An 18,607-nucleotide genomic window follows, 5' to 3' on the forward strand; every position below is an offset into this window, starting at 1 on the left:
TTGCCAAATCTGGTCTAGTCTTAGCTCTTTCAGCAGCTAGCTGGCTCTATAAGCCTAGGCAATAAGCATTACAACTGACTGCCTAGGTGAAGGAACCATCACATAGAAAACAAGAATAATACCTTCCAGCCAGCTTTGAGAAATCAATGAGACAATAAATATGTATGTACTCTGAATGTCAGGCTGCGCTATACAAAAACAGTAGAAGGTGGCAGCAATAATAAATACTTGTTTTAAAAAAAAAAAATGGATTCCAAACTGCACTGGAGCAAAAACTGGAAGACAGGAAATTATCACTGGGGAGACAGTGTGAGATGGTAAAAGAATTTTTGAGTCAAACATTCAGGCTCCACATCCTGGCTCCCCAATTTATAAGACGTATGTCTTTCAGTATTTAAAATTTCTGATGAACATAAATTTCCTCAAATATAAAAGTTAAGATATCTTACCTCAGAAAACTATGAGACACAAGTAAAAATTCACCTAGTGCCATGCACTTAATAGGTGCTCAATTTTAAAAAGGGGGGCAGGCGTTGGTACTATCATCGTCAGAGTGCAGATCCTAAATATTATTTGGGAGAATATAACAGGGAGAGGGCTAAAGTAGTGGAATTGGAGTCTGCGCACGTCTTGGAACTAGAACCTTGGTCTCCCGCCAACCTAATGAACTTAAGTAGGCCTCTACTGGCCCCAGACTTCCAGTCTGCAGATGACCCCTCAGGACCTTCTAGCTCTATTCATCACTAGATATTGTGAATTCTTCAATACCCCCAAATTCAACCCGGTTCCAGAGCAAAGCCTCTAAACAGTCACTTAGCTGTCACCGAAAATCTCTCACTAGCCCCGGCCGGAATCACAATTAAAGTGTGACAGGCGAGCAAACAAGAAATGAGACTCACCTGACTCGGGATAGACCTGATAGGCGCAGACTGGACTGAAGAATTGTCCTGCCGGGCAGCAGTCTGGAAGCTATGAGTCCATCGCGAGTTATATTTTAAATCTCGCGGGAAGGCTCGGGAGCCAATCGCCGTTTCCGCCCTGTGACCCGGAAGCAGAGTCGGCGCGCGCCGAGGCCCGCCCCGGCGGAGATCAGCTTCCCTCTGGCCACTTCCCGGTTCCCCCGGTGCGTATCGCGCGGGAACCTAAGGGTTCGCGCTGCTTTGCTACTGGCCGCTCAGCGCTCCCATCCTATTTTTGCGAGTTCCTTCTTTCCTGGGCCGTAGTCCACCTCTTCCCTCTGATCTCGGGCCTCGGGAGGTGGTAGCGGGGTCTCGCGGGACTTGCCTGTCTGGGAGAGGCGGTGGGGTTCTTTGCGGGCACTTAAGTTGTTTTTTCCCTGTTCTGCCCTTCCAGTTTTACAGGGCAAGTCCAGCCCGCGGTGTGCAGTGAAACCCTGAAAATGTAGTGAGACTGGACACAGTTTAACAAGCAATAAGGGGACCGAGTTTCCTGACCTCGAATCTTTTCCACTTCCCACACTGCTGTGCCTCCGAGGGCATCCACCTGCTGGTCACCCTTAACAAATGTCCAGTCCTGAATTCCCACTCGTATGGTTACTGGTTTATAGGCTCCCATAGGTGGGATTCATCTGATTCTCCGTAAATACTTATCAGGTTTTGATGTGTTCGTTACTGAGCCCAGCTATTCTCAGGCAACTGCATCCAATTGGGGGGGGCGGGGACTTATTTAGATCCCTAAGTCTCATCTGGGAGTGCTCCTTCCAGAGTGCACACCAGGCCATAACAGGTTGGTTGAAGTTTTGGCCTGGTTTTATGAATATCATTTCTATATCACGTATTTTGGCACTCCTTTCTCCAGATCTTATATTTTTGATCTGCTTGTTATTGTGCTTTTCACACTGAATCATAACTGTTACCGGATATTGTGATCTTCAAGGCAGAGGGCTGTTTTTCTTCTCTAGCACCGGTATCTAACACATAGTAAAGTATTTCAAATGCTGTCTCGTCTTATGAGCTTGGCAGCTAACTAACCTACTTAAGCCTCGATTTCTTCTGTAAAATGGGAGCCATTTGCCTCCTCTTAGGTTTGCAAGTATTAGGTGTCATAATGTCAGTAAAATCCTTAACATGGCACCTGCAAGTAATGCTCTATAAATGTTTTAATTTTTTATGAATATATTTACTACTAAAGTGATTACATCTTCAAGTACTATCTTTTAGTTAATCTAAACGATATTATGATTATTTATTCTGCAAGTATTATTCATAAGGTATTTAAAGAAGTTCTTGATTTTTTTTTTTTTTGGCTGTCCATGGCATCTGAAATACCGTGTCCTTATTTTGATCCATTTGCTGAAAGTGACTGACACTTTGATGCTTTCTATCTAACTATGTCTATGCTGTAATCCACAGTTTCCTGACCTTGTCCAGTAGAAGGCTATTTTATTTTTACAACTGTTCGAGTATTGACATACAAGATGAAGCAAGATGCCACAAGAAATGCTGCCTACACTGTGGATTGTGAAGATTATGTGCATGTGGTAGAATTTAATCCCTTTGACAGTGGGGATTCAGGAAACCTAATTGCATATGGTGGCGGTAATTATGTGGTGGTTGGCGTGTGTACATTTCAGGTTAGTGTACAAAACTCAGTGAATGACAATGAAGCTATTTCACTGGTTAAAAAAACAAACTTTGGTAAACTGACTAAACTTGGAAAGCATATTGAGTTTGAATGTAAGAAAAAAAATGATGTTAAGAACTACAGAGGAAGATATTTCCAGTAATAGATGCCTGAGATTTGTGCAAACATCAAATAGGTAGTGAAAAAAAAGACTATGAAGCTTCTCTTTTGCCTTGTGATTAGAAATGGAATATACTGGTAGTTGAAGGTTATGACTAACTGGTATGTTAGTCATAGAACATTTGGTATGTACAGAGAAAACACCAGTTAAATGAGATCTAAGTAATTACTTAATCCAGTTTTTTCTACATTCCACTTTGACATAGGGAACAAGCCTAAAAAATGATCCTCCAGGAGATTTTACAGCTTTCATGATATTCAGCTTTTGTATTAGTATGCTCTCATGCTTTTTATACATCTAAAGCATACATCTGGAGTGTACAAAGTATGGGACCCTATTAGTTGAATAGGCAATTTAGCATAGTCATTAAGACAATAAACTCTGTAGCCAAAATGCCTAGGTTTTTACTCCTGCCTGGCTTTACCTCTTAATAGCTATATGACCTTGAGCAGGTACTTAACCTCTCTTCTATAAAAATGAGGAAAGTAATACTTAATAGGGTTTTATGAGAATGTAGTTAGTACATCATGTGAAGTTCCTGGAAGGCATTTGGCACATTTAATTCATGTATATATGTTTTAACTATCATTAATTTGGTCAGTGTTGCCCGCCAGAATAGGCCCATATTTAATCACCAAAGCAAGATTGCACTGTGGTGAGCACACACCATGTTTTCTCACAGGAAACCTAGATCCACATGTGAAAGAGTCTAAACAATGCGAGTTCAACCCTCAGAAATCTTGGCTAATCCTTTGTTTATCAGAATATTATTCATAAAACAATATTTCTCAAATTAAGATTAATCAGTGAGGTAATTTGGCAGTGATCAGTTCTCAAAGATTTAAAGTAACTTTACCACTAAAGTGGTACTATTATAAACATTATTTCCTCTTTTACTCAGGAGGCAGTTCAGTATTTTATTTCAGCGCAGTGTTTTGACATCATAAATGCAGTTTAGCATTTTACAGTGCATTAAATAAAGTTACAAAAAATTAAACTGCATGAGTATTTATCCTAAGGAGAAAGTATGAATTAAAGGCTTCAGTTTTTTGGTGTCTTAAGTAGAACACAAGAGCTCTTACATTGTCCCACATTGTCTCTTAGGAGTAGGAATTGCTGGCTTTCAGGCTAAGTGACCCACAGCCTGACTTTAGCTGGAACTTGGTTAGGATCATAAAAAGTCCACATGATTAGGAGAAATAATATGACACAGTCTTGAAAAAGACTGACAGAAAAACTGTTTTTCTGGTGCAGTCTGCTAACCCATAAAAGAATAAAGCAGCTCCCTACAGGTGAAACTAACTTTTTACTTCATTACTTTTTAAATTAATAACTGAACACAGACTTGTGTCAAAAAAAACCTGAAAAATATGTTTTATCTCTATGTTCAGCTAAGAAATGAGAAAGTCAAGAAGAAAAAAAAATCAGGAAAGAAAAAAGGCAGGGGTGATGAGTGACAGAAAAAGACAATGAGAAGAAAAAACTAGCAAAAAAGATTTCTATTGCTCTGTCATGTCTTGCACATTGTCCTTGTTGATCCTCAAACCTGTCAGATTGGCGATCTAGGTCTTACAGCCAAACTACCTAAGGAGGGAATTGGATTTTATTAACTTGTCAAGTTTCCGTGCCAAGTCCTGGCAATAAAATTAAGCAACTGTCCCTGTCCTCACAGAGTTTCCATTGTACTTCAAAGATGCTTTGATGCTGCTATTCATATAGGTTGAAGCCATAGTTCAAACAGTTCTAGAGGAGAATCAAGTCCCAGTAATTTGCCTTTGGGGATTCATAATAAATTATCACTTCCCTTTAAAGTTATTTTGTTATCTAATTAAATACTATTAAACATTGTTTCTATTCTCTCATGTTAGAATCTTCAAGTTCCATAGCATCCAATTTCATGCCTCCCTCTTGTCTGAGAGAAAACTAAGTAAAGGTAAATTGAATTGAAAGTTTTCCACATTCCTATTGGAAAGGCAATCCTCATTCTAAGGCTGTTAGGAAAACACCATCAATACAAAATTTCAACAAAGCATTTTTCCAAATCTTATGGTGTTCTTTTGAATATGATGGAAATTTGAACTGAATGATAATACTATTAATTGGTATCATGTGTTTGTCAAGTATTAAGTGCAAATCAGGTGCTGAGAACTGGTAATACCTATGTTAAAAAAGCAAGGACCCTGACCTCAAGATGTTTAAGTGTAAAACAATGCAGTAAGAAAACTACTATAAGAAATCATATGTGTAAAGGGTAGAGGGAACACAAAAGTTTCTAAGTCTATTCAAAGGATCACCAATAATGAATTGGGGACTTGAATTTCAAGAACATTTGGTTTAAGCAAGCACATTGAATTTATATAGAACATGAAGCTAAGAAGGATACCTTATGCTTTAGATGATAAACTCCACTGAAGTATTTATTGAGCACCTGTTGTATGCCAGACACTGTGCTTAGAATTCAAATATTTAATAGATTGAATTAATGTGCCAAGTTGAACAAGCAAAAATTTAGTGAAGATAAGGTCTTAAAATGATAGACTGCTAAAGCTAGAAGGGACAATTGTGACACAGTTTTTAGTCACCTGGATGTTCACCATAAATCAGTGCAATTATTAAACTGCCAAAAAGAGTGAATTCAATGCTGTCCAGTAACAATACAGTGTGAGCCACAAATATAAATTTAAGTGTTAGAGTAACCACATTATGAGAAGTAAAAACCAGATGAAATTAATTTTAATAATGTATTATTTTACCCAGGATGTCCAAAATATTTCATGTGTAACCAACATAAAAAATTAATGAGATATTTTATATACCTTTTATACTAAGTCTGAAATCTGGTGTTGATTTTGCACTTTATAAAGTATACACAGTTTGAACTAGCCGTATTTCAAGTGCTTAATCACCCCATGTGGCTAGTGGCTACCATATTGGATAGCATAGCTCTATATCCTTTAATCTTTACTTCATTTCTCAGCAGTGTATGTTATGATGCAAATTATGTATTTGGAGACATTTCAGAATGGTATTAAAATGTTTAAAACTGTCATGTGAAAGAGGGATTAGACTCAGAATGGTAAATGTATCTTGTGTTATTCGTCAGTTCTGTCTGAGTGAAGTTGCGGCTTGTAGTGCTTTAAGACTGGTGCTAAATCTTCTTTTGTGTGTTCACCTAAGATCAGCTGTGGCCAAATACTTGCCATCACTGAAGTGACTTCATCTGTATGGTTCCAGAGAGCAGAATTTGGAGCAATGAGTAGAATTTACATGAAAACAGATTTGGGTTTAATGTTAAAGAGAGCTCTTTGAATTAGAACTACCACTTAGTTGACTAAGCTCCCCCAAGAAATAGCTAGTTTCCTGTCACTGAAGTGTTCAGAGAAGCGTTGTGCAAACTCTCTCCAGATGTTATATAAATTCAAGTGCAAGGTGAAAGAAACGGACTAGGTAAACTTTACTGTCTCATCTGACTAAAATTCTGTATTTGGCCTTGACTGGGTGTGGTGGGAAGGCCTGCCAATTTCAAACCCTTAGAAGAGCCTTTTCATCAACCTGGCTTTGCCCCAACCTCAAATACGCCAGAGCCTTCTATAATGATTTGTATTGTAGCAGGTTTTCCAAAATATCTTAATTTCCTGCCTATACAATACTGCCTGCACCCCAGACTAAGCCCAAAATAGCATTTGTCTCTGCCTATACCACACACACACCCTGGCCTTTAGTTGGCTCAGTGGCAGACATTGTTGCCAGGAAAAAAGGTTTCACTGGTAATACATAAAGCTCAAGCTATACAGTCCCTGGGATTTCTGTATCTCCGTGGCCACCCAATAACTCCATATATACTTTGGGTAGCAAATTACAGGACCTAATGTCAACACTGTTGTTACAGTAGCAAAGTAATGTGTGTTTTGATGGTAAAAACTTCATTTTTAGAAGATTGATTTGTCCAGTGTGGAAAAACAGATGTAACCCAAACTATGAAGTCCACTATGATTAGGCTCTTAACCTTATTTTAAAATTGCTTAGTGGTTGCTGCCTTGGCATATCTGGCTGTTAGCTATACAGTTATTATACACACAGGTTATGAAGTAATGAAATTTGGCAGTGTTTTTCTTTCCTTGATAAGTACATTTCTATTTCCTATTTGCATTTATGGAAAAACTTTTTGCTGTTAACTCTAAGTTTGACTGAAATGTAAAGTTAATTTTTGAGGGGCATCTGAATTATGTAGAGAAAACCACGTGCAATGTATTTGTGAAATGGCTTAGCTAGGATCCCAAAAACTATCCTGGAAAAATCAACACATTCAATAGGATTCAATTAAGGTACACATTATAAAACTTTGCATTTAGATTCAGGATGAATGGAATTCGTAGAACAGGCCTTCAGATAATATTCCTATCTATGTAGACATGTATTCCATTAAATAAGTTTCACCTGCTCTGGATTTTTTTCCCTGGTGATATTTATAATTCTATAAACTTATAAAAGATAGTCACTTAATACAGAGGATACCTTGGGAAAATTTGTTATGAAAATTTTTGCTGTAGTCTCTAGACCCAGTTAGGGTATTGATTTAAATAACAAAACAATTTTTAAATTATAATATTTTAAGTTTATAAAAAGTATTTTAAAATGTGTTATCTGTATAAGGTAGAAAGAACAATAAAATAGATTCCTGGATGCCTACTACGAAATGGAACATAAGCAATTCCTTTGAAGCCCTCTGGGTGTTCCTCCCTTACTGCCTTTCCTTCTCACTCCCAAGTGAAATTTTGTGTTGGTGATTCCTTGTTTTTCTTTGTAGAGTTACCATATATGTAGGTGTTGCAAATGAGTATATTATTTTTCATCTTTTAAACTTTGTATCAATGAAATTATTCTGTATTATGTTCTTCTACAGTGTGTTGCTGTTAACATTGTATCTGTTAGATTCCTACATGTCAGAATTAGTTTTCATTGTTGTGTGGTATATTATACAAATATACCATCATTAATCTGTCTATTCTTCTATTGGCTGTTAGGGTTATTTTTAGTTTTTCACTCTTGAAAACATTGCCAATATGCATATTCTTATGTCTTCTGTTTGTGTTTTATTACCTCCTCCTTTCATTGTTTTCCTCCCTCATAATTTAGAGGTTGTACGTGCTGTTTCTCTTTTTTTAATGGTTATCAAAGACACTTTAACATGCATACTTAATTAAAATCAAAATTAATATCTTTAACTTCTACATGAACAAAATAAGGATCTTGTCTCTTGAACTACTATCACCCCTTCCAGACTTATATTACTGTCATCTTTTAGTTCTCAGTTGTTTTTCTTTTCATTTTAACCCACACATTGTGTTTTATAAGGCTAATATTTATTTAGATTCACCCATCTGTTTGCCTTTGATTTTTTTACTCACTGTTCCTTACATCTCAGGCCTTCCTTCTGGGGTCATTTTTCTTCACCTGAAAGCACATCCTTTAGTACAAGAAAAAGTTTACTACTAAATTTTTAATATAAAAAGCCAGATAGTGGATATTTTAGGTTTTTCCAGCCACTTACGGTACCTGTTGCAAATTATTCTTTGTTTTTTATAACTGCTTAAAAATAAAAAAATGAGGGGGCACAGTGAGATGGCTCAGTCAATTAAGTGCCTGCCTTCGGCTCAGGTCATGATCCCAGGGTCCTGGGATAGAGCCCTGCATCAGGCTCACTACTCAGCGGGAAGCCTGCTTCTCTCTCTGCCCCTTCCCCTGCTTATTCTCTCTCTCTCTCTCTCTCTCTCAAATAAATAAATAAATCTTTAAAAATTGTATAAAAATGATTCTCAGTTCATGGACCGTACAAAACCAAGCCATAGGCCAAATTTGGCCCAGCTATAGTTTGCCACCTTCTGCTTTAGAAGATCTTTTAGTGAGAGTTTATTGATGCTTAAGTCTTGGTTTTTGTTTTTCTGAAAATACCTTTAATACAGCTTCATTCTTGAAAAATAGTTTTGTTGTGTGTATAGTCCTAAAGCTTTTTCTGTCATTTTTTTGAAGATCTTATTCCACGATCTTCATGCATTTGTTTCGAGACGTCTATGTGCCAAGAAGTCTATGGCTGTTCTAATTCTTTTATGGGAAAACTCTTGTATAGGAGACTTGTCTTTTCTTTCTGGCTGCTGTTGCTGAAATCCTCACCCTCACTCCGCTTTCTTCTCCCTCCTTCCCTCCCTCTCTCCCTCAATATATATATATACACATACACACAAATATATATCATGAGAGTTTGTGTGTGTATTCTGAAGTTGCACTATGTTGTATCTGCCTGCAGATTTCTTTTTATTTAAGCTGTCTGGGATGTATTGTTCTTTCTAAATATATGTACTGGTGCCTGTCATCAAGTATGGAGGATCCTTTGCCATTATCTCCTCAAATATTGCCTCTTCCCTCATTCGCTCTATTCACTCCTCTACAACCCAAATTAGGTATATGGTGGAACTTCTCACTGAATCCCTTTTAACAACTCCTCCTCCTCCCCCGTCCTCCTCCTTTTTGTCTTCTCTTTGCTCCATTCTGAGTAATTTTTTCAAATCTGTATTCCAGCTGCTCTAAGCATTGATTTTTTTTTCCATTATGATATTTTCATCTAAAAGTTTTGTTTGGTTCTTTTTAAAAGCTGCCTAATCATTTTTGGTAATCTCTTGTTGCTTACTCATACTTGTTGTGTTTGTGGTTCTTTGTTTTCACATGTATGAGTGCATGTGTGTAAGATCATATTTGATTGAACTATATCTGTGGGAACTTTCTGAGACCTGGGTAGAGGTAGTTCATGCAAAGAGAATTTGCCTTTGTCCGTCAGGTGCTCTGGGCCACTACCAACCTATGGCCATTTTGAAATCAATTGTCATTTTCTGGAGGACATAATTAATGTGAATTCAAGCCCCAGACTCATGTTATGGCTAGCTAAGGGTCGAGATTTCTCGTAAGTGGCTTTTCTCTCTTAGCCTTCACCCATGGTAGATGTTTTGCATGACTCTTTTGGTTTGGGTTTTATTTTTTCTACTTCCCCTTTAGAAGACCTGGATCTATGCAGAAGTCTCCAATCATCCTTCCTTTTGTAGGCACTAAACTTTGTCTTTTTGCCCTGCAAACTTAAGCTATTAGTTTTTGTATGCGGACAGAAGTACTTAAGATAGCTGCATTACATTATTTTTATAATGGGAAAGTTTTTCAGGTGATTATCCATATTTCCAGACCTAAATGACTCTTCAAAATTCATTTTTTCCCCCTCATCTTCCCATGAGGATAAACCAAAAATCATTTTAGTAGTACCAAAGCAGGTAAATAAGCTGACTTTAATTAAATATCTAAACCAGAATCCTGTATCCAAACGACTAAATTAACCAGATTTTATTAACATATTCACTATTCACAGTCCATAACAAATGAACAATTTGTGACATCTTACACATGTATAGTGCCATTTATAATACTATGTGAAAATGATTGATACTTGTTAATAATGACTGAGGCATCATAAGGTCCCAAAGTATATTGTACATGATCAAAACTTTATGTTCGGTATGTATTTTTTTAATATTGTCAGTTGATAATATGCGTATGGTACTTGATTTACCTAGAATATTCTAATTCCTAGAGCATTCCATTTTCATTGCATTTGCTGTGAAATGTGTTTACTATTAGGAATAAAATGTCTCCTAAGGAAAATAAAATATAACATGTTTACTGTTTGTTTTTAGTTGCCCTAAAGAGTTTTCCATGAGGCTTAGACAGTTTTAGCTATTTTTGTTGTTCAGTGAACCAGTTAAATCTCAATATGTAATCTGTTTTTGAACTTCTCAAAAGAATATATATGGCCTCCTGATAAATTCTTCATTATGGTAAAATAAGAGTATTATAGTGTTTGTTCTCATCACTTCTTAAAACATTTACTGTGTATGCTTAGGAGGAAGAAACAGACATTGAAGGAATTCAATATAAAACACTACGAACATTTCAGCATGGAGTCAGGGTCGATGGCATAGCTTGGAGTCCAGAAACTAGACTTGATTCATTGCCTCCAGTAATCAAGTAAGTTTAAAACTATTAAGTGCAATATTTATTAATGTCCTTTTGTTTTAAGTGATCTGAAGTCTTTGATCATAGGACTTTTTTCCCTCCATTTCCATTTTCCCCAATTTCAGGTATTAGATATTTTAACGTCAGCCATTATTCCATAATTTAGACTTACTATCTGAAGTTGTGATTTAAATATGCAACATGGTGGTGATGCCTTGAGTATATGTTGGAGCCTGACTACAAAGCTCTTTACTTGAGTTTCATCTGAATCATTTGAAGTCCTCACAGATTCTTCACTGAGTTCACCACTTACTGAAAGTACAACTCTGTTGAAATAAGTAAATTTGATTGAGTCATTAATGAACTTTACTGCTGCACAAATAGGCCAGTGTCACATTTTCATGTTTAACACTACCTAAAACTGCAGTTCTAATCCTTGGGCTTCAGTTTTTATGAACGCATTTGAAAAGAACACCTCCTTTTTGAGAAAAATCTTGACAATACCTGCTGAGGCCTTCTTCACAAAGGCAGTATGTGTCAGGTTATTTAATGTTTGTTACAAAACAGTAACCTCGCTTCCACAGATATCAAATCTAAAAGATATGCCTTCTTTTAGTAAACAATACAGCAGCCATAAGTTAGCTCTTACTGAGCTAACCTAATTTTTTTAAATTAAGGGATAATACACATACAGTGAAATTCTCAACTTCTGAGGGTACCATTTGATCAGTGTTGACATGCATACACTTGTATAACCCATACGCTGGTAACACATAGCATTTCTATCACTTCAAAAGGTTCTTTGTGCTCCTTCCCCGTCAGTCCTTTACCCCATCTTCTGCCAAAGCAACCATTAATCTAATTTTCAGAAATTAGTTGTGCCTATTATAGAACTTCATATAAGTGTGATCATACAGAATGTATTTTTTGTGCCTCGTTTGTTGTTTTGAGATTTATTCATGTTATAACTACCAGTGATTCTTTTTATTTTTGAAAACTATTCCATTACATTGTATACATACCACCATTCTCCTCCTAAGTAGACACCAGGGCAGTTTCCAGTTTTTAGCTATTATGACTAAAGTTGCTAGGAGCACCCCTGTATACAACTTTTAGTAGATACATGGTTTCATTTCTCTTAGGACTAGAACTGCTGAATCAGAGGGTAGATGAATTTTTTTTAACATTTTAAGAAAGTACCAGTTTCCGTAGTGGTTCTACCATTTTATATCCCCGCCAATAATCTAGAGATGTTCAAGTTGCTCTACCAACTCTTCAACATTTATTGTTGTTGGTCTTTATTTTAGCCATTATGGTTGGGACCACAATGACATTTCCCTGATGACTCATGATTTTGAGCACTTTTTCATATGCATTCTATTTTCTATCTAAAGAATATTTGCCTACAACAAGATTGTGAAGATGTTCTGTTTTCTTCTAGAAGCTGTACAGGTTTTAGCTTAACTGAATTTTAAATAATCCACACAACAGCATTTGTTAACATGCATATATCATTGTCAACAGCCAGTTTGCCATTCTTTTCCTTTTATATTAAAAGAAAGTGTTCACAGAATCAGGAGCTAAACAAGAGTCAGTCAGTCTGTGCATTCTCTAGCAGATTCTGAAAGCTATACAAACTGTCTTCTTCCATGGTTCTGCTTGGTGCCTGTTTTCCTGTCCTCCTTTTAATGGATATGCTGTATTGTTTCATCTTTGTTGTTGTTGCTTTTTGATAAGCAGCCTCAAATTTTTTTTGGAATTCTGCAAATATATATGATAAATTCAGAATATTAACCAGCCATCAATTTTAAAGACAGTATTTTTAGAGCAAGCTGACAGTACAGTTTTGTTTTTAAATACCTTACATGTTTTTATTATTAAACAATACACATTTACTATATCAAATTTGGAATACACAAAACCATTTTTAAAGGTCATCTCTACACCCAATAGCCTATTTTTTTTCCTAAATAATTTTACACAATTGTGATTAAACTATATTTGTATTTATTTTACTTAACTTTTATATATATTTACATATATATATTACAAAGTAAATACTACTTTTTTCATGACTAAAGATTGATCTATCAAGATGACTGAGGTATAACTTGGTGCCTGTCTTATCATCGTTAACTTTTAACTTACAGCTAGAAAGAACCCATTCCTAGTGTTTTATCTTTAGCATTTAGTTACCTTCAGTTCTACACTCTCTCTCTGTTCATCCCCACTTGCCTTTCCTTACACTTGCTGGAGAGTAACTCTTTACCTTCTGTTCTCTGAGGCTTTCTAGCTTAATTAAAGTATAGTGTAAATACACTTACCATGTATAAACTCAAACAGCAAAGTTCGGAGAAAAGTGGAATGAAAGGTTTGCCATAAAATTGTGTGTGTGTGCGCATTTCTTTTAATAAGATTCTTTTATTAATTTTTTTTTAGTAAATAATCTGACCCCTGTAAGTCCTTTGTTTTCTGATGTTTTTGCTGAACTTGGCCTTACTCTTCTACAGTACTTTCTTTATAAACGTTTTTGCTTGGGATATTTCTTTTAAAAACCTTCTAAAAGTAGCCTTTTTCTGTTTTAGAAATGATATTTTGAAGAGAGATTTTTAAATGATTTCTTATGACATAAGTATGAGGAGATCTACATTAGGAGACCTCACATTAGTAATGTTGTTGTAGCAAGTCTGTTTTAGAGTTTCCTCTGAATGGGAAAATATGAATACCCAAAACAATAATGGGACAAATTCAAAGGAGCAGAATTAGGTAGATAAGCTTTGTTTTTTAGTTTTTCTTACCTTTTATTTATGTGTCATGAAGTACAGCATACATGCCAAAAAGTGCAAAAGAAGTACATGAGCAGTTTAACATGACTACTGTAAAACAAACACCCATGTAATAATCACCCAGGTCAAGAAATAGAACATTCCCAGCACATAAGGTCCCCCCTGTGCCCCTCCCTCATCAACATTCTCCCTTCCCCTTAAAGATAATTCAATCTCATGATTCTTATGACGTCATTTTCTTGCTTTTTAAAATAGTTTTAGTAGCTATGTATGCATCCCTAAAATAATATAGTTTATTTTTTCCTACTTATGAACTTTCATACAAATGGAGTAATAATATCCCTTTTTAGTCCTGCTTTGTTCACTTAACATTATGTATGTCAGATTCATCCTTGTTTCTGCTTGTAATTCTAGTTATTGATTTGTGTTGGGTTTTCGTTTTTTTACTTCCAGATTTTGTACTTCAGCTGCTGATATGAAAATAAGATTATTTACTTCAGATCTTCAAGATAAAAATGAATACAAGGTATGTTGACAAGTGTATTTCATAACTCTTTATTTTAAAACATTTTTTGCCTTTTTAATTGGATTTATCTCAACTTAAAATGATGTTTAATGGTCATCTGTATATAATTCAGGATCTCATTTACTCTATTTTTGGCTATAGTAAGGACTACAGATTATATATCTGATATCATTTGTTAAAATATTAGGTAGGCACAGCAAATGAGGGAGATTTAGAAATTCACATTTGGGTATAGTAGAAGTATAATAGACATGAACACACATAGTGTTGAGAGTCAAACTTCAAGAGAAGCAATGATTAGTGCAGCATATAGGGTAAGGTGGGATTATAAAGCGCTTAAGAGCACAGACACAGGAGCCAGACTGCCTGGGTTCGAAGCCCAGTTCTATCATGTTAGTAACAGTGTGACTGATCAAGTTCCCAACTTCTTTGTGCTCAGTTCCTTATCTATAAAATGGGGATAATCATAGCATCTGTCTCATAGGGTTATGAGCATTAACTAAACTAATTCATATAAAACGGGTAGAACAATGTTTTGTACATAGTAAGTCCTATATATGTGTATTCTATTAGTATAATAAATAACCCTGTAAAATAAGAGAAAGACAAATACTGTATGATCTCACTAATAGGTAGAATTTTAAAAAGCCAAACTCATAGAAACAGAGAGTAAAATGGTGGTTGCTGGGGGAAATGGGGAATTGTTGGTCGAAGGACACCAAACTTCTAGTTATAAGATAAGTGAGTTCTGGGAACCTAATGTGCAGTGTAGTGTGTATAGTTAACAGTATGGGTTATATACTTGAAAGTTGCGAAGAGAGTAGATCTTAAATGTTCTCACCAGAAAACAAAAATGGGTTTCTGGGTTGTTGTGATTATGGGCTTCTAATACTAACTTGTCTCCTGTGCTGGCAGTTACATTGAGGAAGTGAATAAAGACCACCTAAGGTGAAATCCATACTATTTATTAGGCAGTGAGTGTGCAGAGCAGTAGGTATGAGTTAAAAAGTTGAGAGGGCTCTATTTCAGTGCAGTGCCCCTAGAAAGTTCTTCTAGCTTTTTTATTTAAGCTTTATGTAATAAGTAAGAGAGCAGGTGAGATGAGGACAGGTACAGTAAAAAAGTGTGTGTGTGTTTTTATAAGAAATGCATACTAGAAAAGAAAGATCAAGCTAATAGCAGTGTGTTGAATGATCGGCTTCTTTCCAAGATAAACCTTCCAGAAAAGTGGGTGTATAAATCATGCTTTAAAAATAGCAGATTGCTTAAGAAATATTTATAGAAAAGGGAAGCATGTAGTGAAAGCTTTTAAGGCAGTGAAGTAAAAATATTAGGTAGAAATATTGTAGATTATTTTCCTGTATTCTTTTTCCCTTATGTCAGGTTTTAGAGGGCCATTCAGATTTCATTAATGGTTTGGTGTTTGATCCCAAAGAAGGCCAAGAAATTGCAAGTGTGAGTGATGATCATACCTGCAGGTATGTTGCTTATGTTAAAACCACGTTTTTCAATTTTCGTCCTGTTTTAATGAGAATTACATTATAAAAATTATAGAAAATTTAACTTCTGTGTATACTCCAAAACGTTGTAAAAGATGCATACTTTACTTAAATTATAAGCATGGCACAAACATAAATTTCAAAACTGGTGAATTGAGTTCTCATCCCAGTTAATGGAAACTTCCCTCTCTGCCTCTTATTGTAGATTTGTACATTTATGAAATTTAAATATATATTGGGTCAAATTCTCCAATATTGGGTAAGATCAGTAAGATAATAAAAGGTAATTGCCGTATTGTGAAGTTATTTCACAGATCCTGGCTGATAAGTTAATGTTTAAAAATGAATTGCAAATCTCATTTGCTAAAGTACGACTCACAGGAAATTTCCTGTTTTGACAAATTTGGAAGTCTCTATATAAGGTTTTCTGTAGATATAATGCACTTCAATATCCTGTTCTTCCACCCCACCCCTAGTTTGGAATGGATGAGATAGCTATGACATTTTTTAATAATGCCGAAAGCTGGAGAATATCACAAGTAAAGAACAAGATGAAGAGCAAGGGTAGGAGGTGGAAATAAGCTGAGGAGTCAGGAGTGAAATGAGGGAATTCTATAGGCATGCCAGTTGCTTCGTTTGCTTTAACAGTACTGTGAAGAAAAAAAAAACCCACAACTCTGCTATTTTACATAATTTTACTGTTTGATAAGACTATGACGAAATCATTAGTATTCATAAATACTTGTATACATATAAAACCATTAAATATGTGTCCTTTCACACTGGAAGTAAAGCCACTGGCTACTTTTTAAATTTTAATCGTAATAGCTCATCTTTTTAAAGTTATAGTCATAGGCCATTATTCTTTATGTACTGCCTGTTAAAATTTTCATGTCAAGGACATGAAAGATTTACATCCCATTAATATTTTAGGGCCTCCAGCGTTACAAAACCAAGTTTGTATAGAGACCTACAGAGTAAATGGAACCATTTTTAAGGTAAAAGTTAGATTAGATCACTAGATATAAATAATGAAATTTTAGTTCTCTAACTCGTGGACTTTCCTAATCACAAGCATTTGGAATAATGAAACCTGAAAGGGGGGAAAATGAGTGTCTTTGCAAGCCAAGGAAGAGCCTCTGAGTAGTGAACAATAGCCAAAGACCTGGGATTATATTCAGTGGTCTGTGATTACATTTTTTCTCATAGTAGAATTTTGGGTTTTTGTAGGCTAGTAAAATTGTCCTAAAATTTTGGGACTGATAAAGGGTTGCCGACTTTTTATTTTGTCAAGTAATAAGAATTTTAAAAGGTCTACTGCCTTCTATTGTTACCATCATTTTATGAAAGTAAGAACATTACTACTCTAAAAAGGAGAAAGGCTTAACTTCAAAGTAAGTCCTTTAAATAAATTTAACTTTTAAAAAAAAATGTACTGTGTTGCCCCTAATTGCCTTATTTTGTTAGACTGTGGTTGATGATGTTATTGTTCAGCAAATACTCTCCCTCCCCCCTTCCCATGGAAGGAGGAGATTTTCCCACGCCATTAGCTTAGCTGTGTGACTTGTTTAGGCCCACACAGTGTTAGCAGTTGTGATGCAAGTAGACGTTTAAATGATTTACCTGGTTTTTTCTTGACCTACTGTCCTCTGTCTTCTATAAGATGAGCATGTCTAAGTAGTTACTGGTCCCAGAATAAGAAACACATGGAACAAATATGGACCCATCTGGCATTATGAAATAGAGCTTCCCACAGACTCATGAGCAAGAAATTTATGCTTATTTTTGTAAGCCACTGAGATATGGGGGTTGATAACATCATTATAGCAATAGCTGGGGAGCTAAATTCAGAATTCATCAGCTTAGTTCGCCAATCAGAAGTAAAGGACAGTTCTGATTGGCCATTAAAGTCAAACCTCTTGGGCCAAAAGCAATATAGATAAGACTTTTAAAAGAAAGAGCATAAATCAAGAAGTTTAAGGAAGAATAGTAGGTATCATACACTCTCATAGTAACAAGGGAAAGGAGAACTTCTGAGAGGACACAGGAGAAAAACGTTTCCGTACAACTGTCTTCATTAATTCAAAGTATAGAGTTGCCAAGTTACTAATAAAGACACCCAAATGGCAACTACAGTTTGAGCAATGCAAATAGCTTCTGTATCTTAGGTATCATTCCTATCATTAGACTGAAGAAATCCCTACCAATTAGTTTGGGTCTGCATGTATCACTTGTTCATTTGGACAAATGAAATCCTTGTCCAGTCATAGGCAAAGCCTGTTTCAAATTGGGAATAGTTTTATATGCAGGTGATACCATGCTTAAAAAATATATGCTCAATAGAATAACTAGACTGAAGGTCAACAAGGAACTAGAGGATTTGAACAACATTATAAACAACTAGACCTAACAGACGTTTACGAAACACTCCAGACACTTTCAGTATCAGCAGAATATACATTTTTCTCAAGTGCACATGAAACATTCTCCAGAACAAATCATATGTCAAGCCTAAAAACAAATCTAAATAAATTTTAACGGAGTAAAATCATGCGTTGTCTTCTTTGACCATAGTGGAATAAACTAGAAGTTAGTAACAGAAGAAAAATTGAAAAAAATCTACAAATATGTGGAAATTAAGTATCAACCTACAAACAGTCAAAGAAAGAAGAAATCATGAGGGAAATTAGAAAATGAGGTGACTAAAAATGAATACACAACAAAATTTATAGGATGCAGCAAAACAATGCTCAAAGGGAAATTATTGCTGTAAACACCTACATTAAAAGAGAAGGGAAAAAAAGAAGAAATAACTTGAATCAGTAACCTCAGTTTACACCTTAAAGTAGCTAGAAAAAGGACAAAGGAAACCCAAAGGTAGCAGAAGAAGGAAAATAAAGTTTACAACACAGATAAACAAAATAGAAAATTACTAATAGAGAATTGATGACACCAAAAGTTGGTTCTTGGAAAAGATATA

General features: G+C 35.6%; 2 protein-coding genes across 3 annotated transcripts in view; one reads left to right on the forward strand and one right to left on the reverse strand.

Annotated features, from left to right (window-relative positions):
• PARPBP (PARP1 binding protein) overlaps nucleotides 1–1,010 on the reverse strand; it is a 74,341-nt gene extending 73,331 nt beyond the window's left edge. The window contains exon 1 of the mRNA XM_045780028.2: nucleotides 900–1,010. The gene's annotated coding sequence lies outside the window, so the exon portion shown is untranslated. The remainder of the gene's footprint in view (nucleotides 1–899) is intronic.
• A 28-nt stretch (nucleotides 1,011–1,038) lies between these two features.
• Nucleotides 1,039–18,607, forward strand: part of NUP37 (nucleoporin 37) — a 45,934-nt gene continuing 28,365 nt past the window's right edge. Inside the window, exons 1-5 of one of the 2 annotated variants that reach the window (XM_045779830.2) lie at nucleotides 1,039–1,123; nucleotides 2,373–2,593; nucleotides 10,704–10,828; nucleotides 14,056–14,128; nucleotides 15,512–15,606. In XM_045779830.2, the coding sequence (XP_045635786.1) occupies nucleotides 2,438–2,593; nucleotides 10,704–10,828; nucleotides 14,056–14,128; nucleotides 15,512–15,606 (449 nt within the window). In that variant the 5' untranslated portion in view covers nucleotides 1,039–1,123; nucleotides 2,373–2,437. Of the gene's footprint in view, nucleotides 1,124–1,155; nucleotides 1,747–2,372; nucleotides 2,594–10,703; nucleotides 10,829–14,055; nucleotides 14,129–15,511; nucleotides 15,607–18,607 lie in introns of those variants that run through there. The other variant, XM_045779829.2, reaches the window with a different exon arrangement.

Source organism: Ursus americanus, chromosome 17 (genome assembly GCF_024610735.1).
Source record: "Ursus americanus isolate L20-20 chromosome 17, mUrsAme1.1.p, whole genome shotgun sequence".
In the NCBI taxonomy this organism is placed as follows: Eukaryota; Metazoa; Chordata; class Mammalia; order Carnivora; family Ursidae; genus Ursus; species Ursus americanus.